At 44.9% G+C, this 19,358-nt stretch overlaps 1 protein-coding gene across 1 annotated transcript in view; it reads left to right on the top strand.

The window, feature by feature from the left end:
• The window catches only part of SPAG17 (sperm associated antigen 17), a 124,019-nt gene extending 106,341 nt beyond the window's left edge, over positions 1–17,678 (top strand). Inside the window, exons 42-48 of the mRNA XM_076348037.1 lie at positions 1,158–1,256; positions 4,210–4,361; positions 4,839–5,005; positions 9,222–9,282; positions 13,630–13,774; positions 15,028–15,165; positions 17,537–17,678. Of these exons, the coding sequence (XP_076204152.1) occupies positions 1,158–1,256; positions 4,210–4,361; positions 4,839–5,005; positions 9,222–9,282; positions 13,630–13,774; positions 15,028–15,164 (761 nt within the window). The 3' untranslated portion in view covers position 15,165; positions 17,537–17,678. The remainder of the gene's footprint in view (positions 1–1,157; positions 1,257–4,209; positions 4,362–4,838; positions 5,006–9,221; positions 9,283–13,629; positions 13,775–15,027; positions 15,166–17,536) is intronic.
• The last annotated feature ends 1,680 nt before the right edge of the window (positions 17,679–19,358 follow it).

The following is a 19,358-nucleotide window of genomic DNA, read 5'->3' on the forward strand; positions in this document are numbered from 1 at the left end:
GACCACAATGGCTATATCTATTCTGATACATGAAACATACCCAGCAGCATTCCCTGACATTGAGATCCACCAGTATGGAGTAGGCTGTGTAAATTCAGCCTCCCAAAACAAAATGGCCTTTTCCCTGGCCAAAACTTGTGTACCTGAGAGTGGGTTTGGGGAGACTGATAGGTGGCACAGTCAATATCTTGCCAGTGTTCTACTAGTTTAACAGTATAGATTATCATGTTCCAGTATCTGGGAATGTTCCTGTTTAATCCACTAATATAAATGTGGTCTATGAGACTTCTATATTTAGTGTGTTAAAGGAGCCTTTGCAGACATCACTGAATGTGGAAGCACCATAGGCTTTGGATGCAAAGCTGAAGAATTGTGCTATGAAGGAGGGGTGGATGGCTGCAAAACGCTCAAGAAAAACTTAAATGGAATAAACAATAGTTAGGGGTGGATAAGCAAGAACCAAGGAGGCCAAGTTTAGAAAAAGACTAATATGACTGTAGGAAAAAAAAAAGGGAGATGGAATTCTGAAACTCAATGCTAAGAGGGGCTTGGGGACTGGGGCAAAAGCGATATGGAATAGGAAACATGCAGGCTAAGGATAGTTTGGAGGGTATAGGAGGAAAGCAGTGACTGGATAACAGGAAGCAGTGAAATAGTGAACCATCATCTTAGGTTTCAGCTTTACAGCATTGAAAGGAATACTTCAGTTCTGTTTGAAAAGTAGCCCTGACAAGTTACTGAAGTCACATAGTGAGATTAAAAGTCTTACACAGCAAAGGATCATATCAGGAAAGCAGTCCTCCCTGGGGCCTTATCAGACCCCCACTAATTCCCATATTTCCTCATTTTGCAATCACCGTATTGCAATCACCAGAAGACCTGTGTTGGATTGTCTGTTAGCCCTTTATGGCTTATTGCTCAGTTAGCCAGAGAACGAGAAATGACTAATCACAAGATACGCATTTTTGATCCCTGTTGCCCAGTGGAGCAAAATGTCATGTGCAGAATTACCTAGGCTCTCATGGTTATGTAGACAGCTTTCAAAAGTTGTCTAAATTAAAGTGCCGAAGACTTTGTGATTTTTTTTTCATGAGTTTTTGAAAATGATGGTGATCATGAAAAACACTTGTCACAGTATTCCATTATTTTCCCTTTAGCATCTGAATGTCTCAATACCATGAGTGATTCCTCACCTTCACCTGGCCTTCTGCTGCAGGCTCATTCCAAACAAAATGAAGGTTCCAGCAGCACAACAGGTAAAGCTGCCTTCCAGAATGTAGTTTGGAGCAGGTCAATATCTATCTTCTTATAACTTTTGACAAAATATTTGCAACAGAAATTTAAATCCACCTATCTCTGTTCAGCATTCTGAATACATCTGAATGCAAGACTGGCAGAAATGGAGAGAGGTATAAAACTAATGGGAGAGATTCCCTCCTTCACCCTAGGAGACTGCTATAACAACATGGGGATGATGGGGATGGTAGAAATGCAGACAAAGCCAAGAAGTAATTTCTCTACTAAAAAAAAATTGCACAAGCCAATTTTTCCTGCTCATTAAGGCCTGTAACTGAAGACTCTAGAACAGAGTGTGCTGTGGTTAAATGGTCTTTGCCGTTTAAACATCCCCATTCAGTTTTGCTTTCCTTGCTACGTCTACTGTCGTTCACTCTGTTTCTGCATCTGCTTGTGGTGACAGCCTTGGATGATCACCACTGGAGAGCCACCAGTCTGCTTTAATTAGCCGCAACCTTTGGATCCCACATAACGCCACACCAGCTGAGCTTTGGCAGTCCATACTTGCAAAATCTATTCTTGCATCCCATAGTTACAGCTTCCCTTCTCCCCTTCCTTTCCCTTCCACACATACTGGTATCCTTTCCTAGTAGTGGCGCTCTGCAAGAGCTGTTGCCTTCAAAATTGCTAAATTTCCTCTGTTATTTATGCATAATCCATAGACCTCAGGGCAGATGTACTAATCTGTACTTCCAGGGCCACATGGTAGGTGATAAAAGGAACAGCAACTTGGGGGGATAGAGAGAGATGCCAAAACTACACTAACTTAGAATCATAGAATCATAGAATCATTAAGGTTGGAAAAGACCTCTAAGATCATCGAGTCCAACTGTCAACCCAACACCACCATGCCCACTAAACCATGTCCCTAAGCACCTCATCTACACGTCTTTTAAATACCTCCAGGGATGGTTGGTGACTCAACCACTTCCCTGAGCAGCCTGTTCCAATGTTTCACCACTCTTTCAGTAAAGAAATTTTCCCTCACGTCCAATCTAAACCTCCCCTGGTGCAACTTGAGGCCATTTCCTCTCATCCTATTGCTTGTCACTTGGGAGAAGAGACCGACACCCACCTCGCTACAACCTCCTTTCAGGTAGTTGTAGAGAGCGATAAGGTCTCCCCTGAGCCTCCTCTTCTCCAGGCTAAACAACCCCAGTTTCCTCAGCCGCTCCTCATAAGACTTGTTCTCCAGACCCTTCACCAGCCTCGTTGCCCTTCTCTGGACACGCTCCAGCACCTCAACGTCCTTCTTGTAGTGAGGGGCCCAAAACTGAACACAGTATTCGAGGTGCGGCCTCACCAGTGCCGAGTACAGGGGCACAATCACTTCCCTACTCCTGCTGGCCACACTATTTCTGATACAGGCCAGGATGCCATTGGCCTTCTTGGCCGCCTGGGCACACTGCCGGCTCATGTTCAGCCGGCTGTCAACCAGCACCCCCAGGTCCTTTTCTGCCAGGCAGCTTTCCAGCCACTCTTCCCCAAGCCTGTAGCGCTGCATGGGGTTGGTGTGGCTGAAGTGCAGGACCCGGCACTTGGCCTTGTTGAACCTCATACAGTTGGCCTCGGCCCATCGATCCAGCCTGGCCAGGTCCCTCTGTGGAGCCTTCCTACCCTCGAGCAGATCAACACTCCCGCCCAACTTGGTGTCGTCTGCAAACTTACTGAGGGTGCACTCGATCCCCTCATCCAGATCATTGATAAAGATATTGAACAGAACTGGCCCCAGTACTGAGCCATGGGGAACACCGCTCGTGACCGGCCGCCAACTGGATTGAACTCCATTCACCACAGTTCTAATGCCAAAGCATAAATTTTGCTTACCTTTAGGCAAAACAAGAAATGCTAGAGTTTTTTCCATAACGTACATGCTTAACTTTTTTTTATAAGCTCTGGGTCATTTGCTGTGTAGGTGGAAAGCCCCTCTCTACCACCTGCATTTCTGTTGTCTGGAAATAAGCAGGGGAATCTAGAGAAGATGCTATTCTCAAATAACATTTCTGCCTCCTCACGATGACTAACTGACCAGACCTAGCATTCCAACTACACAGTGCCTGCAGTCCAAACTGAGAAAAAACAATTCTCTTCAGTACAAAATGCTGATCTAGAGATTGACCCCTGGTGAGAAGACAGCCACCATAATTGTCTTGTGTTTTCCCTTCAGAAGTTATCAGACTTTACAATAAGCTAAATGTGTCTTAGGCTGTCAAGCAAAAGAAGCTGTATTTAGAGCTAAGTTGCTCTGGCCATCCCTATGCTCCATCTGTCTACATCATACAGTGGAGCACATTTCAAACATGACAAGGTAGCTAAGACCATCTTAAGCCCAGAATCAGAAGCATACATGTCAGGCATATGAATGAATTGTTGCATTCAAGACAATAAATCCTGCTCAGAGACAGGACTTCCTAACTGGTTATGCTGGCAGAGCTGTACTGCTTTGGGGCCTGGACTGGAATTTGTTGTTATATGGACATACAGATTTGACTTGACCAGCCTGAGTGTTTCTGCGCAACTGATCATTGTGCAGTGCAGGCATGCCTTTGGAATAGTAATGTCCTCGATTTTGATTTTAGTGCTTGGGGTTTTGTACCTCCTCTTCTGTTTTTAAATCACTTTCACAGGCGTTTATATCTTCATTGCGAGTTTCCACCAAGATGCTTCCAACTAATTAGTTCTAATAATTATAGTACAGCTTTATTTACTAGTTAGATTTTAATTACTTGCTACTATTAGGGGGTTTCTTAATGCCTTTCTTGACGTCTTAAATAAAAATGAGACCAATTCTTCTGTCCTTGTGCTAATCAAATGCTTTCATAGAAAATAAAAGTCTTATCTGAACAAGAACTTCAGGATTAGGCTGAATATAATGCTTCACTTTTCGTGCTTTTGGAAATCTTTCCTTCCCAGACATAAACAAGGCTACAAGATCACAAGAGACACCCTTTCAACATAAAGTTCAGAGTCTGCTGGTGAATGCTGCAGGACAGCCAAGAAAAGAGAAAGTGAAATTACCGTCATCCCTCCAGGGGAGACAACCAAACTCCATACCAAATAAAAAGGTAAAATAACATCTTTTTGTTGATATTAATATCCTCTCAGTCATCTCTCTTGCATGAAATATAAATTCTGGAGCAATACAGTAAGGTATTTTGAATCTGTTTACTGAATAGCAGTTGCAATTTACATATAAGTTTACTGGCAATTCTAAAAGTACCTTTCCTCTCAACTGCTCGGACAAACTCGTATGCCAAAAGCATAGTTCTGCACCAGGCACCCACATGAAAGCTCTGATTTCCAAAAGAGCAGAGCTTCCCTCATTCCCCCTGATACATCTCAATGGCTTAATATGTCTGAAAACTCAAACCAGTATAAATCTGCAGACAATATTCTAAGTGCCTCTTCAGTTTTTACTCAAATTAGGGTGTCTTTGTTCAGGATGAGTGGACAGAGGTCAAATGTAGGTTAAATAACTCTGAAACTAACTTGATGGCCACCAACTTTATCTGTTGTCTAATATTTTAATTCTGTTTGCAAAGATAGAAGATCCTGTCGCAGGAAAGGTCAACACATCTTCTCTTGCAACAAGACAGCATCTTAGTGGCTTCCATCTCATTCCACCCAGAGTGACACTTGGAGTACTAAAGGAAGGCTGCACCTATGCAGCCACTGTGATCCTGAAGAATGTTGGTGTGAACTTCTCAAGGTTAGTTTGAATTCTTAGTACCTTGGTTTTTAACTGTCTAAATATGCATTGCTTGTTTATTGTCAATCTTCTGATCTGATTAACATGAGATAACAAAGGGTATTTTTAGATTTGGAATCATTTGATAATGACTGATGGGATATAGGAGAGGAGATAATATTAGAAATACTTCAGCGTTATTTGCATATTAGTGTTATTAGGAAGATGGAAACCAGTAATGAACAGCAGGTCCTGTATGCATAGTCCTGGCCCATCGCAGATTATTTACTGGTTCTTACTGAACTTCTCAGGTTCAGGGACCAAACTCCTTCATGGTAACCAGTATTACATTTGGCTTTGGGAAATACCGCTGGATGCTGCCAGTCAGACAATCTAAATGGGCACAGCTGTATTCAGGCAGCCACATGTCTTTAGCTGCACTGAAAAGCAGCTTCAGTGATGACACTGGGAACAAGCAGAGGATGAGGATGAAATCAAGCATTTATTTATGCACGTTTCCCTTACTCGGTGTCACCCCTGTCAGTGTGTGGGAGAAGATAGCACCACACTGTGTTCCAATGTGGTGAGCATAAGTAAGTCCATTTCTAGGTCTCCAGTCCAGCAGATTGTCTCTTGCACTGCATGACAAATCACAAGAAATTAACAGATTTACCCAGCCACAGTTTAGAGAATATATAAATACAGTAAGAAAATGCTCATGACTGCAATTCTGTGCTCGAATTCCCCTTTTGAGTGACTGCACATATGTTCATTCAGTGACTCCTGCACCAGCACAGTTCCAGTGGTCTTACTTTAGTGATATTCAGGCAGGTGTGCTTATGACCCCTGTCCTCCCAGGTGCTATACATGTGATGGAAAAGAGGGCAAAGCATATTCCTCCCACTCAGTTTGCTCAACTGCGCTTGCCTTAGCTGTGCTGTATGTACCTTGCTTTTTAGCTTAAAGGAGAGCCTGCAACAACGGTCTCTAAGTCCTTACAGCTTTTGGGCTTCCACCTAAGGTTTGTCGCTTCAGAATAGCTTCATTTGAATGGTTATAATCCCACCAGATGGTTTCAAGAATTGCAGTACTTGGTGGGAAGCTTTCATTTCAATATCTTTATCAATGATCTGGATGAGGGGATCGAGTGCACCCTCAGTAAGTTTGCAGACGACACCAAGTTGGGCGGGAGTGTTGATCTGCTCGAGGGTAGGAAGGCTCTGCAGAGGGACCTGGCCAGGCTGGATCGATGGGCCCAGACCAACTGTATGAGGTTCAACAAGGCCAAGTGCCGGGTCCTGCACTTCAGCCACACCAACCCCATGCAGCGCTACAGGCTTGGGGAAGAGTGGCTGGAAAGCTGCCTGGCAGAAAAGGACCTGGGGGTGTTGGTCGACAGCTGGCTGAACATGAGCCGGCAGTGTGCCCAGGCGGCCAAGAAGGCCAATGGCATCCTGGCCTGTATCAGAAATAGTGTGGCCAGCAGGAGTAGGGAAGTGATCGTCCCCCTGTACTCGGCACTGGTGAGGCCGCACCTTGAATACTGTGTTCAGTTTTGGGCCCCTCACTACAAGAAGGACGTTGAGGTGCTGGAGCGTGTCCAGAGAAGGGCAACGAGGCTGGTGAAGGGTCTGGAGAACAAGTCTTATGAGGAGCAGCTGAGGGAACTGGGGCGGTTTAGCCTGGAGAAAAGGCTCAGGGGAGACCTCATTGCTCTCTACAACTACCTGAAAGGAGGTTGTAGCGAGGTGGGTGTCGGTCTCTTCTCCCAAGTGACAAGCGATAGGGTGAGAAGAAATGGCCTCAAGTTGCACCAGGGGAGGTTTAGATTGGAGGTGAGGAAAAATTTCTTTACTGAAAGAGTGGTTAAACATTGGAACAGGCTGCCCAGGGAAGTGGTTGAGTCACCATCCCTGGAGGTATTTAAAAGACGTGTAGATGAGGTGCTTAGGGACATGGTTTAGTGGGCATGGTGGTGTTGGGTTGACAGTTGGACTCGATGATCTTAGAGGTCTTTTCCAACCTTAATGATTCTATGATTCTATGATTTCAGATGGCTCAAAAGCCCCAAAGCCAAAACCAAGCTTTTTAAATTCCTGTGTTCTAAGATAGCTATTCCCGCCAAAGTTTTCCAATGTCAGCTTCTCACTCCCACCCATCCTTGATTACCTCCTGCAGCTGGAGAGGTTCTTAGTTTATTTAGCAGTTAAATGAAAGCTGTTATTTAGGCCAATCTCATCCATTTGTCCTCATGGACAGTTACATATTGTTCTCTCAGAAACTTAGAGTAAGCCAGGCTTGGACCACTCCTGTTATATGGGCCTTTTTTCTGCTAGACCCACAGGTCCCAGGAGAGGGAGGCTAATTGAAAGCATGGAAATAAACGTCCTACTGTCATGTTGGTCTAGGTCATTAAAAAGGTAGTTAGTCTTGGCACTGGTGATAAATAGTCTTTGGTTTTTCCTGCAACATTAGCACTGGTTAAGGAAAACAGTAAGGAGGGCATTAAACATTCTTGGGCTTGAGTGTGCAAGTCTCACGGCCCTGATGTGCTGCAGCTTCTGGATGCTGTTTCTTTGGAGCACTCTTCAGATGAGCAAACACCTGCCAAACTTCCCTTTTCTGGATGCAGGTGACCTACAGTCTGAGGGCCTCTTTAAAAAGAGTGTCGAGAGAGGTGTCACAGTGACGCTACCTCAGCAGTCACAGCATCCCTTTACTATGGTACCACAGTGCTGGAATGAAATAAACACAAACATTTATGTCTGACATTTGTTGTTGTTCCTCCTGGGGTAGCTAATGATAATCAAAAGAGGAGCTCACAGGAGGCTGACCCTACTGGGATCACCATGATCTCTTGTGAGTACTCAGCCAACTAGGCACTTTAGAAATCTGTTCAAGACCAGCTGAGAGACTACTGTACAGCTCCTTCCATCAGGATGGATGGCAGAGATAATTTTTATTTTTAAATCAGCCTAGTTAGATATGGCCTCAAAGAGACATTTTTTCCTTTAATGCACATTTAAGCATCATGGTGCATGCTAGGATAAATCAGCAGATCACATACCAACATCCTAGAGCTCAAGATGTGCACATTGCTTTTTCTTTTTTTTTTTCCCCATGCCAGGGCACTATATGTAGACAGTCAAGGAAAACACCACCATGATTCTGATAAATCTAGCTTATCTTTTAAACCTTTTACTAGATGTTTTGAGAGGAGAGCTAAATGACTAGCTGCTGAATGACAGCAGAGCATGCTGAGGGAAGAGGTAGGGCCAATCATGGGCAATTCTGAGCCATGTCTGCGTCATGCTGAAGCAAAAACTTTTCCATGACAGGGTCAGTAGTTAACCATGTGCCTTCCAAAGTGTCCATACCATAGCCTGAACACGTTGAGACACCCTGACAGAAATCAAGTCCAGTTTCTCATAACAGCCGGCACTCCAGCGAATGTGCAGGAATTCTGACAGCCGATTTATAATTCTGCCAGAGCTTTCCATAAGATGGAGCCATATACTAGGAATGCCTCTTTTACTGCCTTTCCTTGAACAGCTTCTGGTGCAAGTGCATGCTGGTAGCTGTTCTTCAGGTGGAAATGAAAATCACAGGATAAAGTCCAGAGCCATGCAAAAGTAGAGGTCGTATCTGCTCTAATGATCTTTAGAGATCTTAGCAGTGGAAGTTGCATGCACAAAAGGACTGCACAGATGTGAAACAATCAGTGAGAAATGAAGAAGTGAAACTACTGCCTTAGTGGGTACCATGAAATTAAAGAGGATTATTTACACAGAATTTATACCAGTATCATGCCTTCTGCGATAGAATCGTAGCAAAGCACATTAAATAAAGACCGTTAAGGACTTCTGGGTGTGCAGCCCACAGGTGTTTGCCAAAAAGATGTAATTTGTACTTCAGCTTCCTTTGTGTATGCAGGCTGAGAATGCTGATGTTTCACATTTTGTTGGAAGGACCAGGCAGTGTAACGAGCTCTTTGGAGACTTACTTTGGCCCATTAATCTGCTCCTTTGAGTTTTTTTATTAGAAACCTGAGCCTTGGCTAGAAGCCCAGGAATACCGCTGTAGCCCAAGTTGTACGTTGTGACAGGAAGGATGAGCTAAAAAAATTCTGCTGTCGTTTGCACAAGCAGAGGAAGAGCAGACGGCCTGCTTCCCAGCAGTGCCCTTCTGCCTGCCTGAAACAGTTTCTGGCAAACTAATTCTCTTCTCTTTCTGACAGGTTTCGTGTGAAGCAACCACCTCTGCACACAGGGCTGAGAGTGATGTACACACCAGGACCTGTAGGTTATACAGAAGATCTTTTGTTTTTTGCTAGACTCAGCTGGCCCTCAGGCCATCTAGGGGTCCTGTCACACCAGCTGTCTGGGAATAGAGCTGGCAGAGTACATGATTTGTTTAAAATTTTTTTTAAAGTGATGCTGCCTTCTGCTGTCCATCTGCTGCCTTCAACCAAGCACCCTGTGGGCTCTGAGTCTCAGAGCCTGTACCAGAATGCAGAGGGATAAACATGTTAAGTTCAGTGGAAAGCAGCAGGTCAAGCACTGGGGTTAAAGAGAGCTTTTTCGAAGCAAACGGGATACTCTACCACTACCTCTGAGTTTTCCCATTGTTTAGGGTATTTGTTATATCCGCTCTGTCTTACGCCTAGACTTTATCTCCTGTCCTGATACCTTCAAGAGTTGAACCTAGTAAACTCTTGCCTCAACCATTTCTTCTCCTGCTTGCAACTATTCTCCACCTTAAGTCTTTTATCTAGCAAAGCACCATAGCATGTGAAATTGTCCCATTAAGGAGGAAGCTTTCATGCTTCCTGCTTTTGTTCAGTCTTTCTCTTCACCTGTGTGTCGTATCTGAATAAATCTTGTGCTGGCCAGTATCCCCACAGTATCTGGGTAATACCAGGCAATATCCTTGCTGATGCTTTTTCAGGCATGGAAACAAGAAGCAATGACTTGTGCAAGGAGGCAGTGCAAGAATGCAAGTTAAACCTCCTAGTCCAGAGCCCCAGCCAAAACCCAGCACTTAAAATGGCTGCAATAATTTCCATTGTCTTTTCCTCTCCACACACCCATCCCTTTTGTATCTCCCTTTTCTCCCTACCTCTGTTCTTTTTAGACGAGACTAGAATAGAATCATAGAATTGTTTAGGTTGGAAAAGACCTTTAAGATCATTGAGTCCAACCATTAACCTAACACTGCCAAGGCTACCACTAAACCATGTCCCTAAGCACCTCATCTACACGTCTTTTAAATACTTCCAGGGATGGTTGGTGACTCAACCACTTCCCTGAGCAGCCTGTTCCAATGTTTAACCACTCTTTCAGTAAAGAAGTTTTTCCTCACGTCCAATCTAAACCTCCCCTGGTGCAACTTGAGGCCATTTCCTCTCATCCTATTGCTTGTCACTTGGGAGAAGAGACCGACACCCACCTCACTACAACCTCCTTTCAGGTAGTTGTAGAGAGCAATGAGGTCTCCCCTGAGCCTCCTCTTCTCCAGGCTAAACAGACCCAGTTTCCTCAGCCGCTCCTCATAAGACTTGTTCTCCAGACCCTTCACCAGCCTCGTTGCCCTTCTCTGGACACGCTCCAGCACCTCAACGTCCTTCTTGTAGTGAGGGGCCCAAAACTGAACACAGTATTCGAGGTGCGGCCTCACCAGTGCTGAGTACAGGGGCACAATCACTTCCCTACTCCTGCTGGCCACACTATTTCTGATACAGGCCAGGATGCCATTGGCCTTCTTGGCCGCCTGGGCACACTGCCGGCTCATGTTCAGCCGGCTGTCAACCAGCACCCCCAGGTCCTTTTCTGCCAGGCAGCTTTCCAGCCACTCTTCCCCAAGCCTGTAGCGCTGCATGAGGTTGTTGTGGCCGAAGTGCAGGACCTGGGACTTGGCCTCGTTGAACCTCATACAGTTGGCCTTGGCCCATCGATCCAGCCTGGCCAGGTCCCTCTGTGGAGCCTTCCTACCCTTGAGCAGATCAACACTCCCGCCCAACTTGGTGTCGTCTGCAAACTGACTGAGGGTGCACTCAATCCCCTCATCCAGATCATCGATAAAGATATTGAACAGAACTGGCCCCAGTACTGAGCCCTGGGGAACACCGCTCATGACTGGCCGCCAACTGGATTGAACTCCATTCACCACAACTCTCTGGGCCCGGCCGTCCAGCCAGTTTTTTACCCAGCGAAGAGTATGCGCATCCAAGCCATGAGCAGCCAGTTTCTCCAGGAGAATGCTGTGGGAAACGGTGTCAAAGGCATTACTGAAGTCCAGGTAGACCACATCCACAGCCTTTCCCTCATCCCCTAGGCAGGTCACCTTGTCAAAGAAGGAGTTCAGGTTAGTCAAGCAGGACCTGCCTTTCATAAACCCATGCTGGCTGGGCCTGATCACCTGGTTGTCCTGTACGTGCCATGTGATGGCACTCAAGGTGATCTGCTCCATAACATTCTTTGGCACTGAGGTCAGGCTGACAGGCCTGTAGTTCCCCAGATCCTCCTTCCAGCCCTTCTTGTAGATGGGCGTCACATTTGCTAACTTCCAGTCAACTGGGACCTCCCCCGTGAGCCAGGACTGCTGATAAATGATGGAAAGTGGTTTGGTGAGCCCTTCCGCCAGCTCCCTCAGTACCCTTGGGTGGATCCCATCCGGCCCCATAGACTTGTGTGTGTCTAAGTGGTGTAGCAGGTCGCTAAGCATTTCCCCTTGGATTATGGGGCTTCATTCTGCTCCCCGTCCCTGTCTTCCAGCTCAGGGGGCTGGGTACCCAGAGAACAACTGGTCTTACTATTAGAGGCAAAGAAGGCATTAAGTACCTCAGCCTTTTCCTCATCCTTTGTCACCGTGTTCCCCCCCACATCTAATAAAGGATGGAGATTCTCCTTAGCCCTCCTTTTGTTGCTAATGTGTTTATAGAAACATTTTTATTGTCTTTTATGGCAGTAGCCAGATTAAGTTCTAGCTGGCCTGCTCCTGTGCCTTTAAGATTTCCTTCTTGAAGAATGTCCAGCCTTCCTGGACTCCTTTGCCCTTCAGGACAGCCTCCCAAGGGACTCTGTTTAGACTCAGTCTCCTAAACAGGCCAAAGTCTGCCCTCCGGAAGTCCAAGGTACCAGTTCTGCTGACCCCCCTCCTTACTTTTCCAAGAATCGAAAACTCTATCATTTCGTGATCGCTATGCCCAAGACAGCCTCCAACTGTCACATCACCCACAAGTCCTTCTCCGTTCACAAACAACAGGTCCAGCAGGGCGCCTCCCCTAGTTGGCTCACTCACCAGCTGTGTCAGGAAGTTACCATCTTCCACACACTCCAGGAACCTCCTAGACTCTTTCCTCTCTGCTGTATTGTATTTCCAGCAGACATCTGGTAAGTTGAAGTCCCCCGTGAGAACAAGGGGGACTTGTGAGTCTTCTCCCAGCTGCTTATAGAATATCTCGTCTGCCTCTTCATCCTGGTTGAGTGGTCTATAACAGACTCCCACCATGATATCTGCCTCGTTGGCCTTCCCCCTGATTCTTACCCATAAACACTCAACCCTCTCGTCACCATCATTAAGCTCTAGACAATCAAAACACTCCCTAATGTACAGGGCTACCCCACCGCCACCCCTTTCTTGCCTATCCCTTTTGAAGAGTTTATAGCCATCCATTACAGCACTCCAGTTGTGTGAGTCATCCCACCGTGTTTCCGTGATGGCAACTATATCATAAGTTTTCCTGCTGCACAGTGGCTTCCAGCTCCTCCTGTTTCTTGCCGATGCTGTGTGCATTGGTGTAGGTGCACTTCAGTTGGGCTATTGATCCTGCCACCTTTTTGGGGGGAGAAACCCTAATTCCTGTGTAACCATTCTCAGGCGCTTCCATGGTTTCTAACACATCCATTACCCTTGCATCTTTGCTGCCGCACAGATCTCCCTCCCCTACCTCCACTGAGACAGCAGACCAAAGGACCTCACTAGCACACCGTCCCTCAAACATTGGTGTGCCGCCCCCAGGCTTATCTCTAGTGAGCCTGGTTTTATCCCTTTCTCCCTTCAAATCTAGTTTAAAGCTCTTTCAGTGAGCGCTGCTAACTCCTGCGCAAAGATCCTTTTCCCCCTTTGAGACAGGTGTACCCCATCTGTCACCAGCAGGCCTGGTGTTGTGTAGACCCACCCATGATCAAAAAACCCAAAATTCTGCCAATGACACCAGGCTCGGAGCCAGGTATTGATCTGCTGGCAGATCAATAGAATAGCTCAGTTGGAAGGGACCTACAACAATCAGCTAGTCGAGCTGCCTGACCCCTTCAGGGCTGACCAAAAGTTAAAGCGTGTTACTAAGGGCATTGTCCAAATGCCTCCTAAACACTGACAGGCTTGGGGCATCGACCACCTCTCTTTTTGATTCTCTCCCAACTGTCCCAATTGGGACAATTTTCTTTCAAACTGCAATGTGAAGAGACACTGTTATGTACAGACCTTTCTAGTGAAACAGATACTGGGTAACTGGCAAGCACAATCATGTGTGCTGGGCACTAGTCTTTAATTTCATCAGACAACACAGAACAAGAACCAGCTGCTGGAGGGGATTATGTATGAAACATGCGCTTTACCTGTGAGTAATCCTCTGTCTCTCCTAGGTGGCAGCAGGCTTGCAGGTTGAACTGGAGGTAGAGATTTTTGCCATGGTAATTGGAGGGGAAGATACTGGTGGCCTTGAAGAGATTTCCCACGATATTGAAATATTAACAGAAACAGAGACCCTTCTCCTGCCTGTGAGAGCAAATATCCTTTGTTGTCTTCCTTCCCACACACGCCTTCTAGCATCAACCCTGGGGACCATCCACCTGTCAGGAGCCTTAAGCATCGTTTCCAGTGCAGACTGCTGAGGTAGCAAGCTTTACTGTCCTTTTCAGAAACACACAAATGGGTGTTTTCAAAAGCACAACAAATGAACAATTTAAGATTCTGACCCCAAAAGCAATTTACATCAGAGTAACAAGGTTTTGAAAAGCAGGGAAAGGAAGAATGGTAAGCCCATAAAAATGTGGCTTTTAAAGAATAAATGAAAGGAATAGGAACTCTTTCCCACCACCCCCGATGGAAATCCTTTATAACATTTTTGAACCTATGGTAGCATCTGATGGTACAGCCTCACGAGCAACAAAATCATCTATCATCCTGGATACTGAACAGACAAATGAGACAATCCCTGTGTCAGCAGAGACGCAAGCATAGAAGTGCATGAATGCTGTCAGAAATTAGCCCAGTGTGGGTTCAGTGGGCTTTTCAGTTATTTAATTGAGGAGAGAGTAGAGTAAAAGAAAATAACAAAGTCAAGAACTATTATTTCTCTTTCCCTTGTGCTCCAGGAACTATAATTATTTTTTTAGATAAAATTACAGGCTCATTTTTTAAGGGCAACTTCAGAAGAAAGGGTGAAGTTCTGTTTGACTTTTAATCAAATTTACACTTAAAAGCCTGGGAGAATAGGTCTTCTGGAAACCTATAAAAGAAATAGCAAGGCAAGGTGCACCCAAACACTTTTTTTTTTTTTTTTTTTTTAATTACCACACCAGAAACTTCACCTCTGGTAAGGGCCACCCTTACCAAAGAAAGGAGAACTTCAGCATCCTCTGAGACTGACCAGAGTACTAGCTAACAGGAACTCCACTGAGGCTTTATGTGCTCTGGAAGTGACATTGAAACTCCCCAAACTTACTTCATAGTGACCCAAAGTCGTCTTTCATGCCCATTATTGCGGAGCTGAGCTAGACAGGACTGGTGGCACAGCAACAAAAACAGTTCCTGCTCTGTTCCCACTCACCCAGCCCTCAGACACACAGGTGCAGACCAGCCTCCAAAACACGTGCCCTTCCCCACTATTTTACCTGATCTTTAATCTTTGAGCTGAGGGCAGTAGTCCAGATTCAAGTTGTTTCACAGCCTTATTTCCAGAATTCATTCCAGCCTCCACACATATTATTTTAGTTATATAAATGTACAGAAATGGTTAGATCCTTAACATGATATTGCACCTGTGTTAACCAGTGACATTTATGAGTGCCGCCCACAAGGATACCCTGAGGGTGGGATGGCAGCAACAGTCCGGGCAGTTCCTACAAGCCTCAAGCCACAGTTCCGGATTACACTACCCCGAAAGCTTTCTCGTTAATGTAAGTACTGCATGCAGTGATACGGGCTGTAAATTAAATCACAGTTGTTTTACCTCCTCTTGGCTTCTGATCCACATCATCAACAAACCTCATGCAACTGACAGCAAAGCTGTCATGCACACATCACACACACACACGATGACCGAGAGACAAGAAAAGGGAAGCACTGGATGACATTAACCAAAGGACTCACTGCAAGAGATTTACAGATACTGCAACTGCTCGGGTCAGTGGAGGCACTCACAGCAGAGCCTCCCCACTCCTGTCCCAAATCCTTCACTTAACTGTCTCCACATTAAACAAGTCTTTAAGCCTCCTGGCAGCAAGAGGCTGGATTTATTGCAGTTAAGCCCTAATAAATCAGCCTCTCTTTAACACTCCTCACTTTCTAAAACCAAGTCTTACTGCTGACCCTTTGACACTGACAGCAAGTCTAATAAGGGACAGGAGTCTTACAGATAGACAGGGCAACCTTAAGTTCAAGCACACGCAACCCTCTACACACATTGTTTCATACAGCATATTTCTGTAACCTTAGAGAATCAGACTCTATACAGAGAATGGGTAAGTCTTCCCTGCCAACAAGAAAGCCTTATTGGGAATTTCTCCCCAAACCACCAGCCAACACGTTTAACATTACACTGGTGTTTCATCTCACCCACATCAACTCAGGCGCTCTACAATAGAATCGATGGTGACAGTTCATAAACAGGAACCCTATGGATGTTTCTTCTCTCCTCAGCTCAGGACTCCCCATCTGCCTCATATGTGTAACACTGACATCGTCTTTTTCTTTCAACTTTTAACATCTGTCTGCCATGTTATCTAACAAGTCAGTAAAGAAATCCCAGCTGTATCTCATTTCCTCTCCTCTGGAGAAAAAGAAAAGCGACCACATCAGTCAGTTCTCAAAAGAAACATAGCAGAGACATGCACCTCTGACTGCTGCATCTGCTCTAGGACTGACCAGAATACTTCAAACATAGGGTTTTTTCCTGTTTAAATATCTTCTTACCTTTTCAAGTGTGGAATTTTACCCCGAGAGTAACAGACAATTATAGTCTAGAAGAACGAAGAATTTAATGCCTTCCAGCTTAGGGGCTTACAACCTGGAGCTCATCAGTGAAGGCAATTTAGACAAACTTCTCTCACTTTATGTTGAACTGGAAGAGAAGTACTCACACAGTCAGTTCACATTTCAGTGAGATGCCCCACTGTCCCAACTCGGTCCACTACAGCCCTGCACTAAGATACAGCTGTTGGATCATCTCTGTACACTGGGTATACACCAGTCTATTTTTTTCCTGCCAAGTCTCAAGTCCTGGAAATTCTGATCAGTGTCATCTCCCATTAAAAGCTCCAGGTGGAAAGAAATTAACTGCATGGTATTCTCCTCTCACATGGCTAATCCAGCTAATCACAGGGACAGCTTTCCTAGTTGCCATCACCATAGTCAAATCTCCCTTCTTTTCTGACAAAGTCTTTTTGTGAATTGATTAATAATTCCTACTGAAGCTGGCTACAGCTACCCCATGCTACCCAAGCAACTGTACCAATGCCTCTTCAAACATTCCTCCCCACAAAATCTCCTGGACTCAAAACCATGTCCATCTCAAACATGTCAAGAAACTCTGGACTGGTTGGTTTAGTCTCACAAAACATGAAACACTGACACTCCTAGGTTAAGTCAAGTCCTGTATTTGGTTAAATAGTCTTATTCAGCCATCCAGAATAGAAATAGTTGAGTCTTTGCAGAGGCACATGACAACTTTTAAAGTTTGTATCACCTTTCCCAGGTGATTATCACCAGAGCCAATGATTCTCTCCATTGAGACCTAGAAACTTCCCTGCGATATTAGGATCGATCACAAATTTGCCATACCTCCTAGTAGAGACCAACAAGCAAAAATCACTGATGAAGCATCACCTGACTGAACTTAGTCATATCTCATTTATATTTTCTTAGTTATTTCTCATTTATATTTAAAACATTTCACAAAGATTCTCTTAATATACTCAAAACTAAATACTGCATAGAAAGCTGCCCATAAAAGCCTTCAGTATCCCTAAGTAGACTGCCCCTCCTGAACTCATGGTCATTTTTATTCCACTCAATTTGTGAAATAAAAACAAACTCTTTATCTAGTTGAAGCCCATGTGAGAACCCTTTCCCATGTTGTTCCCTTCCAACAGCAAAAGTAGAGGCCAGTTCTACTGAAGCCAGTCCATAGCAATCACAGTGCTCACACACCACTTGCAAAGAATCTGGACAGAATTACTGGGTTTGTTTCAACAACTCTACAAAGGTAGAGTTGGGGTTTGTTTTTTTTCCTTTCCTTTCATGTTAATTTTCTCTCCTCTTTCACTACAGGTCAGAGCCCTAGAAGAGTAAGATGAAGATCAGCAATACTGAAATACCCAAATTTTAGTCCAACGTTATGGAAGCATCCCAACGTAGACTTTTTCATTTAATTTATCAGATTAACGTGAATAAATATTTTGTCTGTCCCCTATTAATGGGAAAGGTGGTCCAAAAATTGCACAGCCTTCTGACATGGCTGTCTGAAACGCAAAGAGTGGAAAGATTACTGTATTTCAACCCCAGCGTTTGATACTCTGCGCTTCAGAAGGTGCTGAATGGTTCCCGATAGGTTTATTTTGTTTTTAAAGGGGGTTAGGTTTCTATAACCCATGCTGAGGTACCTGATTTAAGTACTGAGCACGCAGCAGGTTTCACTGAAGTCAACTATGATTCTTCAAGAAAGAGCTGCTGATCTGCTCTGGTCTTCCAAGTTTCTGTTTGCTTTCACAATCATAGGCTTAACTTTCTGTGTGTTCACCTACCTTTCATTAGCTGCAGACACCGGAAGGGGATTATGAGTACACAAAGTTACACTTGACAGAGAGGGATTGACAGAGAGGGATTCTGCTTATATCCTCTTGTTCACTATCAGACATGATCATCTTCAAATGCTCATCTGCACATCTCTCTTCATAATGGAAGACTGAGCCACTTAGAGATGGCCTTTTTCCCCCCTTTGTTCCTACTTACGCAGTAGTGACTAAAAGAAACGTCTCAGTCTCTTTGTGAGACACCATATTTGTATATCCAAGTGCAGTTCTGCTTTCTTTTTATGAATTCATTTCCAATGAGGTGCTTTTCTGTGCTTCATCCTTTTTCCAACATGTGACATCCTGAGAGATGAGGAATTTTCCTTGATACATGCAGATGACTTGTTCTCTCAACACTTTACAGTGACTGAGAATCCCATGATTAGGGATTAAATAATAGCTTTCACCAGTGTGAAATATGAATGCCAGTTTTGGACTCTCCCATATACACTGTTAAGTGAGACACATATTCTAACAATACACATTGTAAGTTGGCCCTGTATTTTGCAAGTGCTTTCCTGCTCAGGTTTGTAAATCCAGGGAATTTCACCTAACAAAGGGCAAGCTGAGGTACCCAAGGATATCAGAGTTCTGGTGTATCAGTGGATTGTTGGCACAGGACAGACCTCTTCCACTTAAAGCATATGCTGAGCTCCCTCAGTAGCCGTCCGAGTACTGCACTGGTGTTTTCCACTGCCCCACCAGACATGACTATTTGTCCATCAGCTCTTTGAGTCAGATTTGCCCTATTAACCAAGGCTGAAAGCCAGCTCAGGAAGGTGCCAAAACAGATACCCAGCTGTGGACATTGTTTAAGCCCTACCCACAGACAACACCACAAGGAGCAGTGCCAAACTTGATCCAGGATTCTCCAACACCAATGATTTTGCTACTGACTGTGCTGATTTCTGCCCTGATGCTTTTCAGTTTTCTGTAGACACAGCCAACAGTCCTACATCAGTCCCCTTGGTAGTGCATTCTGAGCACTGATGCAAGCTGCCATTGCTGGTACAGACTGGTCACAAGTGATATAAATCAGAGAACCAGAGGGAAAGTTCAGTGGGGAAGCCTGTGTCAGCACCTATGGAGAGAGGACAACCACTTTCCACCACCTCAAAGACCTTTTCTTCCAAGGATTCTTCCCAAATCCCAGTGACAGCAAACAGAGACAAAGGTGAAGGAATTCCACCTCCTCCAACTTAGATCAAAGGAGACACCTGTCATCATCATGAGAAGATGACTCTGCATCCCAAGTCACTCTTCTACACCACCAGCTACATCCTTGTCATCAGTCCCTGAGT

Source organism: Aptenodytes patagonicus, chromosome 1 (genome assembly GCF_965638725.1).
Source record: "Aptenodytes patagonicus chromosome 1, bAptPat1.pri.cur, whole genome shotgun sequence".
Classification (NCBI taxonomy): Eukaryota; Metazoa; Chordata; class Aves; order Sphenisciformes; family Spheniscidae; genus Aptenodytes; species Aptenodytes patagonicus.